The sequence below is a fragment of the Schistosoma mansoni genome, chromosome 1 (assembly GCF_000237925.1).
Source record: "Schistosoma mansoni strain Puerto Rico chromosome 1, complete genome".
In the NCBI taxonomy this organism is placed as follows: domain Eukaryota; kingdom Metazoa; phylum Platyhelminthes; class Trematoda; order Strigeidida; family Schistosomatidae; genus Schistosoma; species Schistosoma mansoni.
This window is the reverse complement of record NC_031495.1, coordinates 30287201-30305863: the sequence shown is the minus strand read 5'-3', so window position 1 is coordinate 30305863 and position 18663 is coordinate 30287201. Positions and strand designations below refer to the sequence as shown.

Genomic DNA, 18663 nt, shown 5'->3' with positions numbered 1-18663 from the left:
ACCAATATGAACTGAATATTTGGGCATTATCCTATGAGATATGATTTATGCTGTGTAAAATTATTGGCATGTATACGAGTAAGAACTACATGATCAAGCCATATAGTACAGCAAATAAGTTGGCATCAATCTTTTTTTTCAAGATACAATTAGTCGTAAGGCAACAGTAACAATATAAATATTAACAACTATAATGACCCAATACAATAAACAAAACGTTTCATTGATAGGTAGGTGATCAGAATGACATTGCGTATTGATTATTACCAACTTCAAATAGATTAATCTTATTATTTATATAGCTGAGGTCCCCACTGAAAACTCCTAAATAAATGTAATCACCAGTCTAGATGAACTTACATCAAATAAACTTATATTTAGTATCTCTGTAGATAAAAACTGATAAGGCTCATAACAGTCGCGAATAGTATGGTTCAAAGCTGAGCATACAGACTTATACTTGGTAAGTGAGTTGAATAACCAAATAACCATATCGGGTGTGATGAAGATATTCACCAACGACAGCGGAAGATGGTAGCACAATATCTTGAGTAATTGGAGTTAAACTTGTATGCCATTAAACTGAGGTTGTTCGGTCTAGAGATTAAGTGTCCACGCGCAATATTGAAGGTCTTAGGTTCAATTTGTGTTACTGATTCGTGGATGCGTACTGCTGAAGAGTACCGTACTAGAGCGAAACAGCTATCCAGCCAGTTCCTAACTTAATTCCGTTTATAATCTCAAAATTATTTATGACTGAATGAAACTTAAATAATTTTAAAGTAATATTATATAATCGTATTCACTTATCCCTTTCTCTTCACCTTTTGTCTGATGTCCATTATTATTAATAATGTACAGACTCATAGTTAAATATCAACTTTTCTTTATTGTTAAGGTATTTAGTTTCATTATATATTTGAAAATATTTGATTATTTATTCGCTGACTTGTTTAGTAAATATTCTAATTTATTATTGAATTCCTAACAGTTTGTAATCCAATTTATATAGCACACACATCATAAAAATTAACCTATTTGTGAATATCTGCAAAAGTCGATTTTCTAAACGAGGTCATATTGTGTTTCACTTGTAAAGTATACATAAAATTATTTGTCGTAATTTCAGTGGATGATATTTTTACTGGCAATCAGTTGTTTACGTAAGCAAAATATTTTGCTGATATAACTAGTCTTATTAATCTGATAGAACAGTTTTGTGATTTCAGCAGGCATGAATTATTGATATTATTAATTTTTCAGCTCCAAAATCTAACCGTTGATTTATCAGTAATTCTGTGGTCTTACTTGTTGGGAAGATCAAGAAAATTCCTCGAAAAAAAGCCAAAAAACAATCTGAAAACGCTGAAAAACATCTTGTCCAACCAGCATTCAATAGAACTTTTGCCATGAATATCTGTAAAATAACAATTCACATGTCGCGTTTCCGATCGGATGATTACCTATACTGCTCCTATGTTTGGTAGTGTTCCAGAAACTTCCGGAAGCCTATGGCCTAAAATACTATTACTGACCTAGATTTTCTATACATAAGCGTACCTTAGGAGTAAAGTGTTTCTTCCATATTTTGTGCCTTTTCTTTCATATTCAAGTTGCTGTGTAGATTTAGCCTGAGAGTTACTAGAAGAGCTTAGGAAATCGAACCTAGCGTGCTATTAAAAGTCTTATCATTAATAATGTCGGGCTTCAAGACAGTCATTTGAAGTTTTTAAAAAATAATAAAACAATTAATACTCACTAAATATGTTGTTGAAAATGATGACAGAAAATGAACGAAACTATATTATTTTATCTGCTGTCCTTAGTCTAGTAATTATCTGAAGTTGAAATCAAGCCTGAAAATATCAGCAAACCAATATGAACTGAATATTGGGCATTATCCTATGAGATATGATTTATGCTGTGTAAAAGATATTGGCATGTATACGAGTAAGAACTACATGATCAAGCCATATAGTAAAGCAAATAAGTTGGCATCAATCTTTTTTTTCAGGATACAATTAGTCGTAAGGCAACAGTAACAATATAAATATTAACAACTATAATGACCCAATACAATAAACAAAACGTTTCATTGATAGGTAGGTGATCAGAATGACATTGCGTATTGATTATTACCAACTTCAAATAGATTAATCTTATTATTTATATAGCTGAGGTCCCCACTGAAAACTCCTAAATAAATGTAATCACCAGTCTAGATGAACTTACATCAAATAAACTTATATTTAGTATCTCTGTAGATAAAAACTGATAAGGCTCATAACAGTCGCGAATAGTATGGTTCAAAGCTGAGCATACAGACTTATACTTGGTAAGTGAGTTGAATAACCAAATAACCATATCGGGTGTGATGAAGATATTCACCAACGACAGCGGAAGATGGTAGCACAATATCTTGAGTAATTGGAGTTAAACTTGTATGCCATTAAACTGAGGTTGTTCGGTCTAGAGATTAAGTGTCCACGCGCAATATTGAAGGTCTTAGGTTCAATTTGTGTTACTGATTCGTGGATGCGTACTGCTGAAGAGTACCGTACTAGAGCGAAACAGCTATCCAGCCAGTTCCTAACTTAATTCCGTTTATAATCTCAAAATTATTTATGACTGAATGAAACTTAAATAATTTTAAAGTAATATTATATAATCGTATTCACTTATCCCTTTCTCTTCACCTTTTGTCTGATGTCCATTATTATTAATAATGTACAGACTCATAGTTAAATATCAACTTTTCTTTATTGTTAAGGTATTTAGTTTCATTATATATTTGAAAATATTTGATTATTTATTCGCTGACTTGTTTAGTAAATATTCTAATTTATTATTGAATTCCTAACAGTTTGTAATCCAATTTATATAGCACACACATATGAGAAAATTAACCATTTGAACTGAATTGACCTGTCTGATAGCTAAATGTTATCATCATATTTTGATTCAAACTAAGCTTGATAAACAAAACAGTGCGATCAATAAGATTAATTAGGCGGTGATGACGTTTAGACAGATAACCCAATAAGACGTTTTACATTTCGAGCTATTCGTTAGATAACACCTAATGTGAAGTGCAAATATAGATTTTACAGTTTCATTGTAAGAGATATTTGATAAACATTCAATTTACAAATTACACTACATATAAATTCAAACAAACTATTTATTGTCTTATCAGTTGAACATTATTCAGACCAACAGTCGTATATTATTTTAAAAAGACTCAAATGAAGTAAGCATTTCGTTTATAACAACTTAAGCCGAGTAAACAAAATACAACAAGCTAAAGGAATGTGAATGTAATTCACACAATGTTAAACGGTTTCACACTATTGAGTAGTCTATTTAATTCTAAAAAGATTTTTTTGATAGAACTCTACTTAGTGTAGAGTGTGTTTGAATAACCAGCTCAAACAATAAGTTAACCCGGTGAATTCATTTCGTTACAAATTAGTTCCTACAGTGAATCACATGAGCACTATCTTAGTAAATCATATAGGAAATTAGTGGCCAGGGCTGTTTACTCAAACACTAACAGTCGAGTGAGAGCTTATGGAGAACTGTTATCTAGCTTTACAACCCCAAGTTATGTGCGGCAAGGCTGTCCACTATCTCCATTTTTATTAAACTTCATCATAGACCTACTGGAAATAAATGGAAATCAAACCTACTGCAAATAACGCTCTCGTCGACTGAATTTTCGAGGAATCGAACTCCTACCAAGAGGTTCACTTATCGACATAGAATACTCAGATGACATAGTCCTGTTTGGTGAAGATGCTGACAAAATGCAGAGTCTTTTGGCAGCATTGAGTAACAATGCAAGGATGATTGGGATGCGTTTCCCCCCATCCAAATGTAAATTGTTACTCCAGGACTGGCCTGCGTCAACACCTGAACTAAGGATAGGGAGTGAAGTAGTCGAACGCGTCGACAACTTCACTTATCTTGGAAGTCTGATCAGCCCCAATGGGTTGGTGTCTGACGAAATCTCAGCACGGATTCAAAAAGCTCGTTTGGCTTTTGCTAACTTACGTCACCTATGGCGAAGACGAGATATCCGTCTATCAATTAAGGGACGAGTATACTGCGCAGCAGTTCTCTCTGTTCTACTTTACGGCTGTGAAACATGACCATTAAGAGTAGAAGATACTCGTAGGTTACTAGTATTTGACCACAGATACCTTAGAAATATTGCTCGTATCTGCTGCGATCACCGGGTAAGTAATAGTGAGGTTAGACGCAGGGTATTAGGAAATGATGGTAAACCAGTTGATGAGGTGATGAATCTTCATCGACTGAGATGGTTAGGCCACGTGTTACGTATGCCTGAACACCAATTACCATGATGCGCTATGCTGACTAGTATTGGGGATGGTTGGAAGTTTGCAAATAATTTATTAGTTCACTCAAAAGAATGATATTCACGTGTTGATAAATTAGAATCTTAATCATTGAAATATTAACATAATATAACGTAACGATTCAGCAAACGAAAATACTTAGACTAATCTTTTGAATGGTTTGTACACTAAGACTTGTAAAAACGTAAGAATTGAAAATCTGTATCATAGACATTAAAAAGTTGCTACGTTATATCATTGCATCACAAGAAAAATAGACCATGGAAATAATGTGGTAATATTAGTTTATGAGGAATTGATTTAAAAAGTTTTCAGGAACAGTACATAACAGATGTAGTGATATTTTATATTTCTTATTTTAAATGCAAAATATTGAGCAGATAACCCATCGGAATTTCGATAGTCAATTATGAATCTAAGATGTCATTAATGTTTTTTTCACGAGTAATAACGCATTTTCACAAGCGTATTCCATACAAATAATATATTTTGGAACTGTTCCAAAACCGAGATATAATATATCCATTATTTCAGTAATTCAGATATATCGAATCATTTATATCCAATGAGGACCATTTTCGCCACAAACTGATATAAACCGAAAAGTGATTTAGAAACAAAGATACCTGTTTTCTTCTAGTTTAAAATACTTTAACAGAGAACATCTATGAACCCATGACATGAAGATCTTGCGAACAGTGAGATTCCTTCACAGCACTCAGAATCCAATGATACATACATACATCTGTAGTCCATTCGCGAAGTAGTAAAAACAATTGGTGTGTTGGTAACCGTGACACTCTCGATACTGTTAAATTCATGGCCTCGTACTAGAACAATTGTTCAACAATCTCCAGTTTCCCATAACTTGCAGGCCGATGTCAGTTTTCGGAAATTGTACAAAAATATCAGATGACCATCTCAATAAATTCTACTAATCCTCACATTTAAAAAAATGAAATACAAGATAATCCTTCAAAAAATAGCCTCAAGAAAATGTTTATTTATTTATTATGATTGTAAATTGTTATAAACTCACATTATTATACCTAGTGATGCCAAAGTTTTTACCTGAAATATATTTCATGCATTGAACCTAATCTTTAAAAAAAATTGTGTAATGTCAATACTAATCGATAGAAGTATCGATTTTCTTATCAAAACACAAAGAATGAAATGATATAAAATGTTAATGATAAAGGTGAATATCTATGATTATTATAGCATTATCAAGAATTATTCAACATATAACACCGTAAACGCGAATAATTTAATAAATAAATAAATATCTATCATAGTTGAAAGCGTGAGTCAATTGAAGCTAGACCACCATGGAAAACCTGGAAACACTGGACGACCAGTGGAGTTCAAAACCACGTCTGTTGTGAGATAGGAACTCACTGAAGACAATTGGTGAATGGTTGCTCAACTTCGTGGATCAGTTGAAGTTAAACATTAACACCGTTGGATGCCAGCTCAGTGGTCTATCGGTTAAGGGCTTCGGCTCGAGACTGGTAGGTCCTGGGTTCGGATCTCGCTCGCGAGAGCGGGTTCGTGAATGCGCACTGCTGAGGAGTCCCATAATAGGACGAAACGGCCGTCCAGTGTTTCCATGGTGGTCTAGCCTCAATTGACTCACGCTTTCAACTATGATAAATACTAAATCTCCACAAAACCCCTTCTATAATTAAAATAAATATTTCATTCGAATAATTTGTTTCATAATAACAACAACAATAATTTTAATGGGTTCGAATTTCGCGAGGCGGGGTCGTGGATGCGCACTGCTGAGGAGTCCCGCTATGGGACGAAACGGCCGTCCAGTGCTTCCAGGTTTTCTACAGTGGTCTAGCTTCAATTGACTCATGATTTCAAGTATATATAATAATTGTAATTGTCAATATAATTTCGATTTTTTTGGTTTCATGAATTCTAATAATCAGTCAACAACATTCTCAGTAAGACAAAAAACATTTTTGCTAGTAATCAAGATATTGAATGAACAACCTAAAAAAAGTAAAATATTCTATCCAATTTAACATTGATGATAGAATGTGACATTACTTTAAGACAAGACATAAACACATTTCGATAGGGTATATTATGTGATGAACTTCGACAAAAATTCCAGAGAAAAATTAGATAATAGTGAGATTGTAAGACACGTTTCATATACATTTATAGTGTAAATTTTTATTCAGTAAATATGTATTTACTGTTTAATAACATTAAGTTGAATCATACAAGATGCGTTAATTCACCGAAAATAACAGGTAAATATCGAACGGCAATAAATCTAGGTTCAGGGTTTCATGTTGAACACTAACAAACACCTAACATCTTGACACAGTGCAAGCACTATCGAGTCATTTAAGCTAGTAGCCGAATAGCAAACTTGTCAATAGGATTCTCTTAGCACTAGAGGGCTAGAAAAAAGTTATTATTATTATTAGCTTTATTCAGTATTATATTTTTGGTACAATGCAGAATTCTCAACACGAAGTATTTCAACAAGTTTCCATTTCTTACTTCTTGGTCGATCTTAATGATAAATATTGAGTGATCGCCAGTTAGTAGTTAGCAGTCCAGACAATGGATATCTAAATAAGATACACTCTTCTCGCTGCGTATGGCAAGTAACCACGATAATTCTGATTAGGTTTTTTCGTAATTTGTACAATGAAGGGTTGTATACTTTTCAGAAACGCGATGGGTGTTCGGGCACAGCGACAACAATTTAATTCACCATCTTGAAACACAGGCTTCGGCATGTACTACAGGTGTCGTCCCATTAAATTAGACATCGTGCATTATTTGCCAGTGCTGGGACTGATAGGATAAAGCGAAGAGATGGTCAGTGAAAGACATGATGTTGTGGTATGATACAATATGTCAAGTTTGTAACATGGTGAATATCATGAATATTGCAAAAACACTTAGTGCTTTTACCATTTATAACAAAGATCTACTTCTTTCTTTATTACTGTCAAATAGTATGACAAGCTCAAACTAGTCCTACTTTCAATCACCATTTAGCTGTCAACATTGTACAAATGATTTGGTTTTGTATAGCTTTTTAACTCCAAAAAGAAAGACGATTCAGGTCGACTTCGAATTTCATGAAGATCCAAGTTAAAATAATCCTAGCAACTACCTCACATCATCTAGGATAGAAAAATTCGCTTTCCATCATTTAGCCACCATCTTGATTAATCACAATACAACCTTGATCGACAGAAGACAATTAATAAACAAAACCAAGAGTGACATTGTTTACTACCCACTTCTAATATAAAACTATTATATAAGACATAAACGCTTCATCCAAGAATGGTCGCTGGTAAATAACTAATCTATATTAGGTTTGTATACATCAATAAAATTAAGTAAATCAAGTCATATATTTAAGTCTTTTGATACAAAATTGTACATATAACCCATTTATTTCTAATAACTTTCAATAGTTAACATTATTCTAATCAGTTTTATTAAATTACTGACTTCGAGAAGTAAATCCAAGAGTTCTAGTGAGAAGCAGTGACCAGTGGAGTTCAAACTCACTAACGACAACTGGTGAACGGTTGCTCAATTTCGTGGATCGGTTGGAGTTAGACATAAACACCATCGGATGCCGGCTCAGTGGTCTATCGGCTAAGTGCTCTGGCGCGAGACTGGAAGGTCCTGGGTTCGAATCTCGCGAGGCGAGGCCGTGGATGCGTACTTCTGAAGAGTCCTACAATAGGACAAAACGGCTGTCCAGTGCTTCCAGGTCCTCCCTGGTGGTCTAGCTTCGATTGACTTACGCTTTCAATTACGAAAACAACTTTAAACAAAAAAAATTTATTAGTAAATCATAATAATTTACTTCTAACTTATATATTCCTTAAAAATAAATTTGGACAAAAATTGTGCGTCTATTTCATCGAAAGTTAATGTTGCAGTACAAAAAAAGGGGGGAGATGAATAAAATAACAGAAAATGATATAACAAGATAAGATATGAATAAAAATTAAAAGAAAATGCAACATAAACAAACAATCATAATAAAGACGTTGATTTAAACAACACCTTCGTGTTGTTCAAACATTTTTTCTCACTTATATATCTGTTTATATCCAGCATATGCAAATGTTATTACCGTGTAAAAGTGAACAACACAATTCCACAAATAGAAACTTGAATGAGAGTAATTAGAAGAAAAAAAAAGCTCCAAGACTTAAATGCATTGATGATGATCAATTGATCATTTACATTTACATTATTCTAAATTAATTACATTCAATAACTTAACACGAAATAGAGAGTAAATTCAATATATATATAATAACATATATAATCAGAAGCCAATAGTGTAAAACAAAGACAATTCTAAAGAATTAGAAAACAGACGTTAAAAAAAAACTAGATGTTTTTTTGATCAACCGAGATATACGTAAGATATACACAGGATTACAATAGTTTACTTTGAACATAGTTATTCTACAAGCATATATGGAGACAATTCAATAAAATTAAGTCCAATAAACACCTAAACGATGGAAGTAAAATATAAAAATCATAAAATGTGAGTATATGAAAGTATGACAAAAGAAATAGGAGACGAAATTAATAACCATTTATTGTAAAGCATTGCTGACATTTTTGTTATCATTAGGATTGAAATTACTGACTAATATCTTGTAGACCATTCACAGACAACTTCATTTCATGTTACATAAGTATTAACGAAAATGCCGATGATTGTTTTCATATGAGAATGAAACAATGCAACCTCCTGCAAAGATAATAAAACATTTCGTACACAAACGAAACTAAACATCAGAATAGGTATTTAAAGTTGATATTGAATTACAATGATATCACTTTACAAAAAACTCTCATTATTGCCTATCAGTAGAAAAAGGCAGACTTTTAATAGCTTTATTACTTTGTAATCAAGGAAGTGAAGCTGCTTTATGTGCGTATACTAGATATACATCGATACATGTATTACTACACGGATAATAGACTACATAAAAAGCTGCACAAATATATATACATGTAAATATCGTTTTTTTTCTTGAAAAGAAAAAATAAAAACCTACATGCTAAAAATTAATTATGAGGTAACTGGAACTTTTACGGTAGATAAGTAAAAAATAGCTCTAAGTTACATAAGCGTAAAAATAATGATAACAATATTAGTACTAGTAATATTGAATAATATAAGAAGAAAAATTATTATGAAGGATGATAATCTTTTGGTGCATGGGGTATTAATATTAATGTTATCATTTTGTTTAATCGTTTTATATACGAAAAACGAAAAAGGATTTAATGGAGACAAACAAAATCAGTATAATCTAACTACTTAATAGCCAATTTACAATCTAATTCACATTGTATGTGTTATTCCAGTCGTGAACTATGAAACAAAAGAACGGATAGAAAGGAACAAAGATGAGATATCCAAATAAGTAATATGCACTTAGTAAAACAAATATGTCAATTTAAAACGAAATAAAAATTTACAAATAGAATATTAAATAATAAAAACCAAGAAAAAGTAAACAATAGGAGGTAGAAATGAAGAGAAAAGATTGCGAAATAAATTAGACCATCAGTGAGATAGGTAGGTGAATGTAATACAAGATAGAAATTAAAGTATCTTTATTAAAGAATATCATAATATACAAATTGAATACATTAAGATTGTAGACGAAAGCGAGCAAAATCTTCAAATAATAAGTCATCTTCACTTAAGGTAGACTGTGTACCAACAGTAGATGGTCGTCGAGCTGATGGTCGCAAACCGGAGAAAAGCAAATGAAAATTACGATCCCATACAGGTGGTGAATATGAACAAACAGCTTTGTTTACAAATTGTGGTGACTGAGTTGAATCACTATAGAAAAAAGTGACAAATGAACACTAGACTAATAAATGTAAGCTGGATTATTAAAATAAATTTTTATTGCTATAATAATATGATGTAATGTATCCCCTTAGGTCCCCGAAATCCTTGGTACGGTCGATGGGTGGATAGAGTCAGCTGTCCCTCTCAAAATGCTCTCACATGTCCACGCGTTTACAACCACTGTCAGGGAAGTCCTACCCATTGCTTTCGAGGGTGGGGGTGTTGCATAGGAAATTGGGAGGACGAAAAGCGAATTTCCAGCCCCTTAACTGGGTTGGTTGACATGGAGGATCCACCTACGGGAGTCGGAAAACCCTATTTACAAACCGATCTTCTACACGAGGGAACAAATGGCTTATAAACCTATTGTTGGTCACCGGCTACCACGAGATTGCGCGTCCTAACGTTGTTCCGCTGTCTTACAGATTAGAGCTCTAGGTCAAAGAAAATCACTTGCTTCGGTTTGGGTGTGTGAGTAGTATTCCATCTCTTATACAAATCGAGTGATGAAGTGCGGTGCATATATATTTACTGCCTTCTTGTACTAATGTTTATGTGTTTAAATAAAATAAACTTCTTTAACAAGTAGAATTTTATGTATTCGGCCTTGCGTAACACTGTTCATTTGAAGATTAATTGCGCTGATCACCTGCTTAAAACAAAACAGATGTCAAAGAGTTCATAACTTTGACTAAATATTGATGGAGTTTGAGTACTTTAAACACTAATCCACTGTACTGTAAACAATACATAATAAGAGGGAATGATCAGAAACTAGAAAACTGGAAGTAATCACATAGTCAATGAAAATTATCTACAAATGGAATTGATAATAATCTTGAGATATTAATAATTAACTAAAAATGACTTTGTAGATAATCACATTCGATTTTAGTAACCTAAAGAAAGCGCTAAAATATCTAAAGGTTATTGGTTTGATTGGGTACACGGAACAAGTTCCAAACTCAAACGATACAGCTATATCTGGTTCCAACTAGTTTTTAAACAATCTGTAGTATAAACTTCTTAAAATGTATAAATCCCCACAAACCACTTATTCTAATGTCCAGTAACCTGTTGATGCATAACTTGTAAACACGAACTGGGTACAAAAAAAGTTAAAATGCCAGAAGCATATGTGAAATAAATTAACGCTATCCAATATGGAATCTGTCTGACACTAATCAACTAATGGAGCAGATGGTGTATTACAATGTTAATTTATGTAACTTTTTGACGGATAAAGTTTTATTTCTTTTACTGCATTACAACCACAATGGATAAAAACAATGAAACAAAACACGTACCAACTGAACAATATTATTATCAAATAAATGAAAATTTTTAATATTCATCAAGTCAACTTGTAAAACAATTCACCACCTTAAGCTAATTGAAATAACCTAGATCTCTTTACTCAACAGATGATTACGTAAACTAGACTCAAAGTAGACATTATTAACAGTTAGTATTAGGATACTTTTCACTACAACTTCAAAGCAAGATTAAGGTCGAAAGTTAAATAAGGTATGATAAATACGTTGTTATAGCCCTAAGAAAATCCACCTGTAGGCCCCCCGGGAGCTGCTGCCGGTCTCAAGACCGGATAAAGAAGGAGGTTTGGGCATGAGGTTAGCCACTCCATCCCTTAGGAAACTAACTCGCTAGTAAAACACTAACCAGAAAAAATAATTCAAACCATTTAAACTCTGTCCTGAGGGTTAAAAGGTCTTCATTTGGAAGAGTTACAACGCCTCATTATGAAAGCCGAGTTCCCTCGGAATTTACGAGGCTGATGACCCTTCTAACAACCAGAGCAACTATTAATTAAGGTACACGGAATGCTCGTACAATGTAGGAGATCGGGAGAGTCATCCAAGTTGCTGCAGAAATGAAGAAATACAACCTGGAGGTGTTTGGAATCAGTGAAACACATTGGACGCAGGTTAGACAACATGGACTAGCTTCAGGCGAGCTGCTGTTATACTCCGGTCATGAAGAAGAGAATGCTCCACATACACAATGAGTTGCACTGGTGCTATCCAAACAAGCACAAAAAGCACTTGTAGGACGGACATCTCATTGACCCAGGATCATCAAAGCCACCTTCGAAACAAAGAAAGAGGGCATTACAATGAACGTCATCCAATGCTTTGCGCCTGTCAACGAATACAATGAAGACGTTAGAAATGAATTCTACGATAGGCTGCAGTCGATCGTCGAGAAATGACCAACAAAGGACTTGACCATTCTGATGGGATAGCTAAATACCAAGATTGGAATGGACAACACTGCAAATGAAGACATCATGGAACGACATGGACTGACTGGGAGAAAGGAACGGAAATGTTGAGAGATTTGTAAACTTATATGCCTTCAACAAACTGGTCATAGACAGCACCAATCAAATCGACCATATCTGCATCAATAAAATATTCAGGAGCATGATTTAAGACGTGAGAACCATAAGAGGAGCAGATATAGCCTCAGACCATCACTTGCTGGTCATCAAGATGAAATTGCAACTCAAGAAGCACTGGACAACGGGGCGGACAACATCACAAAAGTTTAATACTGACGTCAACATCTGGGGGAAGCATGGGATGCAATCGACAGCTAGGATGCAGCTGCATGATCTACACTTCATAGATGATCTGACTCTTTGATCACACACGCAACAACAAATGCAGGTGATGACCAGTGTAGCAGCAGCCTCAGTAGCAGTAGGTCTCAACATACACAAAGGGAAAATTATGATTCTTCAATACAATACAACATACACCAATCGTATCACACTTGACGGAAAAGCTTTGGAGAATGTCAAAACCTTTACATATCTGGGCATTATCATTGATGAACACGGTGGATCTGATGTAGATGTGAAGGCATGAATCGGCAAAGCAACAGCAACATATCTACAATTGAAGAACATCTGGAACTCAAAACAATTGTAACCCAATACCAAAGTCAGAATTTTCAATACAAATGTCAAGACAGTTCTACTGTATGGGGCGGAGATGTGGAGAACTACGAAAGCCGTCATCCAGAAGATATAAGTGTTTATCAACAGTTGTTCACGCAAAATACTTTGGATCCGTTGACCAGACACTATCAGCAACAACCTACTATGGGAGAGTACGAATCCGATTCCAGTGGAGGAAGAAACCAGGAAGGAGCGCTGCAAGAAAGTAAATAAGTAAAGTAAGTAAGTAATAGTCCTAAGAGATATGAAATTAACGACTACTTTCTTAGATCATGGAGATCTGTAGTTTAGGTGAATGAAGGCTTCATCAATTGGACTAGTGAGCTCCAAGAATGGAAATGAACTAAAATTATTACTTTTTTATTCTAATCATAACAATAATGAGTGAATAGAGTAATGGGATCCTAATTAACTTAGTAATGCACACATAAAAAACCCTGAAATATCAAATATGACTATTGTCAATTCATGTGTTAGAATGCTAAAAACGAAAATAATTACTTAGTAAAAGCTTCCTTTATACGACGATTCGCATCACAATGTTTAGGATCGTTGGAATTATTTTGTTGAGAAACCAGGGAAATTGGTTGAATTTGTGGAACAGTAGTATTTTGTAAACTTAGTGGAGTTATGTTCATAACGGCATTTGATTGTCTTATTTCCGATGTGCCTGAATTAATTTTAACATTCCCTAAATTTGTTGAATTTCCTTTATTTGATGTTTTTTCAGTTAATGATGGTTCACTTGTGATCGATGAAATAAGTTCATCATCTTGTCGATCGCCATTCATGTTAGAAGAATCTGGGTTCGGATGTGTTAAAATAAATGGCAGCTCCAAACAAACATCGCTGGAAAAACACAAAACAGATATGATATTAGTTTAAACTAAGTGACCGAAACCTAAATATAGAAATCTTATAGTAAACTTAGAGCAAACTTATTAGAATTCAGGAGACTCAATACGATGGTTGGAGACTCTAGGTGACATGGCTCAGAATTAATCACAATGGCGTAGGTGTATACACTCTTTATCTTCCCTCAAACCTTGAGATTAAAATTGCTTCATAACTTTTTTCCTTCCTATACTATATCCTTATATACAACCTTTCTTTATATACTACCACCACTAAATTAATTAATTCTATGAATCCGGTGTTCATCTTGTTGTGCTAACGAGGTATGGCAACCTGGACTGATGCATATATATGCCTGGTCCTACGTTGTAGCTGACTGACTGAATACGAGCACGTGAATTAGTAACGTACTCGTTTTTCAATGTTTATTGTGTGCAGTATCAAGTAACTTCAGACATTTTTTTTCTGTTCATTTAGTGCATGGGTGCTGTATGTAAGACACTGAGGATTTCATTTGAAGCTCTAACTTTTACTTAACTTGTTTTCTACATTCGACAGGTTGAAATCTGTTACGATGTACTGTGTTCACAGAAGACATAACTACATAGATTTAGATGATTGGAGTGAAATTCTCAGTGAAAACTATCATCTTACGTGCACCAGTTACTCACGAAATAAAAAAGGAAAAAAGGTTGAAAATGTTAGATAATGTATTTTTATTGGACACTGAAAAAGGGAAAGTTAACCTGACACAAATTCTGATTTATGTTTTACGTTAGCAACGTTTCTTTCTGCAGAATGGGGTTGCTAACGCTAGAACTAAAACCCCTCGTTTATCCGGACTCGAGATTGAGAGTAGCCCTAGCAAAGCTCCAGGCAATATTTCTTTCAGTAATTATTCTAGAGTTAATAAAATCCATTACTAATGCCAAAGTAATAATTATTTCCTGATTGTGATTATCAAAACAGATAAATTAACTCGATTGTAAGCAATACAGCGACATGAAGTTGACGAAACAGGCAATATTGAGAAAATCAACAGCTCAATAAGTAGTACTATTCAGATCACATATTCTAGGGGTTTAAAATGATTGAATTAATCAATTTAGTCATCATTAAACTAATGGAATATTAGTTGAGAAATAAGTTAAGAAAAATATTAGTTTATTGATACGTCTGTAAGTTGAACGCTATATTCAGATCCTAAGCTATTCTGATAACCCCAGGCTAGAACTACTCAGCGACTTGAACACCAGGGAGAAGACTCAAGTATGAGAGAAAACACTTTACTGCAAAGTTCATTCATGTAAAGAAAATACAGGGATTTTATAGTAATTAAGAGACCTTGAGGTTACATAGTAGCAGTGTGTTAATCAGCCAATCAGGATCTCGTTATTTTAGTAACATAACTTCACACAACTTCTAATTAATCGCTGATTGGTTGGGGCTCTTTATGAGCCTCTGGAGGCTCTGTTAGAGTTCTCTGGAAGCCGACTTAACGCCTGTGGACCATCCTCACATTTATAATTTTTCAAGCAGTTGTTAATGAACTGTAAGTAAAGTATTAAGTAAATCTTTTTTTTAAAAAATGAAAGTGATTCATGAAATGTACACTTAAATGTACTTTCACAAATCCAAACACCATGGATATATATAGTAAGAAAATAAACAGTAATAACTTGAACTATCAAGATAAAAGTTAATTTAAAAGTACATTCTGGTGAGAAGTATGAGATTTTACAACTGAATTTTAAAAATGTAAACTAGGAAAAGATGTAGTTGAACAGTCTTGAATCAATCGTAAAGTGTTTTGTAACCATAATTAGTAAAGTATATTGGAAAAATGAAAATAATGGCTTAAAGGTCTGAAAACTTTCTTTGAAGGGCAATTATAGAACATTTTGTAACATATGAAGTTAATAAAATCAGAAATCAGCAATCACTCACGAAATTGATTAAACATAATATGAAAACTACAACCTTCTGTATTCCGACTTAGTGACTTTTTTAGAAGAAAGTTCAGTGAGTGTATAGATACTACTGTGCTGATTATGCTACCACCAAATTAACGTGACTATATCAAGTAAGGAGCAAAGGGTAACATTGATGCCTTATGGCTTATAGCACTAACAACATTCCAGTTCGAAAAAGAATAGATTGTAATTAAATTGGATAATAAAACTGATTGATTAGGTGTTTAAACTACCTAAATAGTTGACATAGTGAATTAATTTGAACTAGGCTAATTCACACAACGCAAACGTTATAATTTTGCAGAACAAAAATAAATACATTATTACGTGGGAATACACTCACCTAATGCCAAATCCAAGGACTAATCGTATTTTCACTTTGTACTGTACAATAATCCCAACTAATTCTCGATTAGTTGAACAAGGAGGAGCACTGATAAGAAAAAGTAGTAGACAAAAATGAGACTTTGTGAGCGACATGTATAAAGGGTTAAAGTAAATTGTTACAATACAGTTTCATTTGTAAAACTTTACCAAAGAAATAACAAACATTAGTGTAGTAAAAAAATTGAAGTAACTAACAACGAGATAACTTTTAAAATGCTGGGTAGATTTTACAATTAACTGGAATGAATTGATAAGATGTCCTTGCTATCCGAGTACTTTAAACAAATATCAAGCTACCACAGACAAATTGACCATGTTTAAAAATTAAATGCCAGTTTGGAATTTATTATTTCATGTTTTTATTAAAATGAAATAACATGCTGTATGATTTCATTACTCATACATAGACGCCCAAATTAAAGCGTTAGAAAAAATTGAGTTTGATGGAAACATTTATTACTGAGGTTAGGAAACATGAATTGCATCCCGAGCACAGATATGCAATCATAATACTTGAAATCATACCACTTTTCCACGGGTTATCAGATAAAAAAATTTGTTTAATGTAGTTTGTAATTTTGAAATTTTTCAATTGACGACTTCGGTTTATGAACTTATGTTACTACTAAAAGCTTTCTGAAAATAATTAAGAATCTGGCAATCCATATTTTGTGATTCTGTTGAGATACGTTAGTGTATCTTAACCTATAGTCATTTGAGATTATTCATTACTATCGTGAAGACAAAATGGAATAAGCTAGAGTAATAAGGAAATTAGTGAATCCAAATATCAACAGTACAAAATCACTGGTACAATGGTGACTTCAGATTTCTTTCATATTTATTTACAAAAATTAAGTAAAAGTAAGTAAAAGAAAGGGAAAACATCATGTCTATGAATTGGGATGAACATATAGTTTAGTCAAGAGGTGGAATTTCAACTATAATTAATAACTGAAAATCAGAACTGTTGTCCTGATAAGAATAGTGAATGGTAACTTTGGGATCCGTTTATGGACGAATATTACGTGTATATTTTTTATCGTATAATTGTTAAATAACTAAACTATCCATATCCATGTATCTCTTATTGTAAGCTTATTTCGACCCATAGACTATTATTATACGATTTGCCGTTCTTGAGTTATCCCCAGTCTACTAATTACTATCTCCCTTATTCACAGACACATTTAGCTAAATCTTGTACAAATGTTATTTTCTATTTTAGGGTACGATGTGGTCTGTTTGATCAGTATATAAACCCAGTATGTTTGAAATAAATGATTCATATTGCAGAAGCTGTTATCGGTGTTCTAGAATTAACTGGATGGGCTAGGCAGAAAGTAGGACCGACAAGGACTCTAGACTGCTCGTACGGGTTTCGTGTCATTGGTCCGATCGATAAATCACTGCTCTCTAATTGGCGGCATCGTCACGTCATATATGAATAGGGCACGCAGGCTCACAAGATATAACAAGTACTATATTAATTACAAAATAAAATCAATGAAACCTCAAAGAATAATTCGTTTCATCAGGTTGAATAACCATTGACGTAATTTACATTAGTCTCTTTGATAAATTTCGATGATGTAATCAGAAGACGAAGATTATCAGAACTATGTGATATATTAGTGCAATACATTTCGAACAATCTGATCACACATATACTTGTTAAGAACATTTATATATAAAAATAAAAAGTCAACTAGACTAAGAATTGAGGGGGGGGGGTAAGAGGAGACAAGGATAATAATAATAAAATAATGTGAAAACAATTGAAGCTAGACCACCATGGAAAACCTGGAAGCATTGGACGGTCGTTTCGTTCTATTGTGGGACTCCTCAGTAGCTTCAATTGATTCATGATCTCAACCATTAAAATTACTATAATATCCACAAACCCCCTTCTGATATTAGTATGAAAACAATTTGAAACCTAATCATTCTGGATAATAAGCTAGTTTTACCAGAGTAAGTTTAAGGTGAGAACAAACTGTTTTTGAATACACAAAGGGGGTTTGAATTTTCGTACGGCTAAGGCTTCAATAAACCTTAGTATACGCCCTTTTACATTTTTGTACAACACCACAAAAACCGTGTTGAGATCAATCTCATGGCGTGTTTCGATTATATTGTTAGCAAAAACATCCATCATCCTCTATTGCCAAACATATAATTGAGACA

At 33.5% G+C, this 18663-nt stretch overlaps 1 protein-coding gene across 1 annotated transcript in view; it reads right to left on the bottom strand.

The window, feature by feature from the left end:
• Positions 1–10067: 10067 nt before the first annotated feature.
• Positions 10068–18663, bottom strand: part of Smp_126080 (putative beta-arrestin 1) — a gene marked incomplete at its 3' end in the record, with an annotated part of 31561 nt that continues 22965 nt past the window's right edge. Inside the window, exons 11-13 of the mRNA XM_018794005.1 lie at positions 16433–16522; positions 13763–14110; positions 10068–10266 (exon numbers count right to left, since the gene is read on the bottom strand). Of these exons, the coding sequence (XP_018648461.1) occupies positions 10068–10266; positions 13763–14110; positions 16433–16522 (637 nt within the window). The remainder of the gene's footprint in view (positions 10267–13762; positions 14111–16432; positions 16523–18663) is intronic.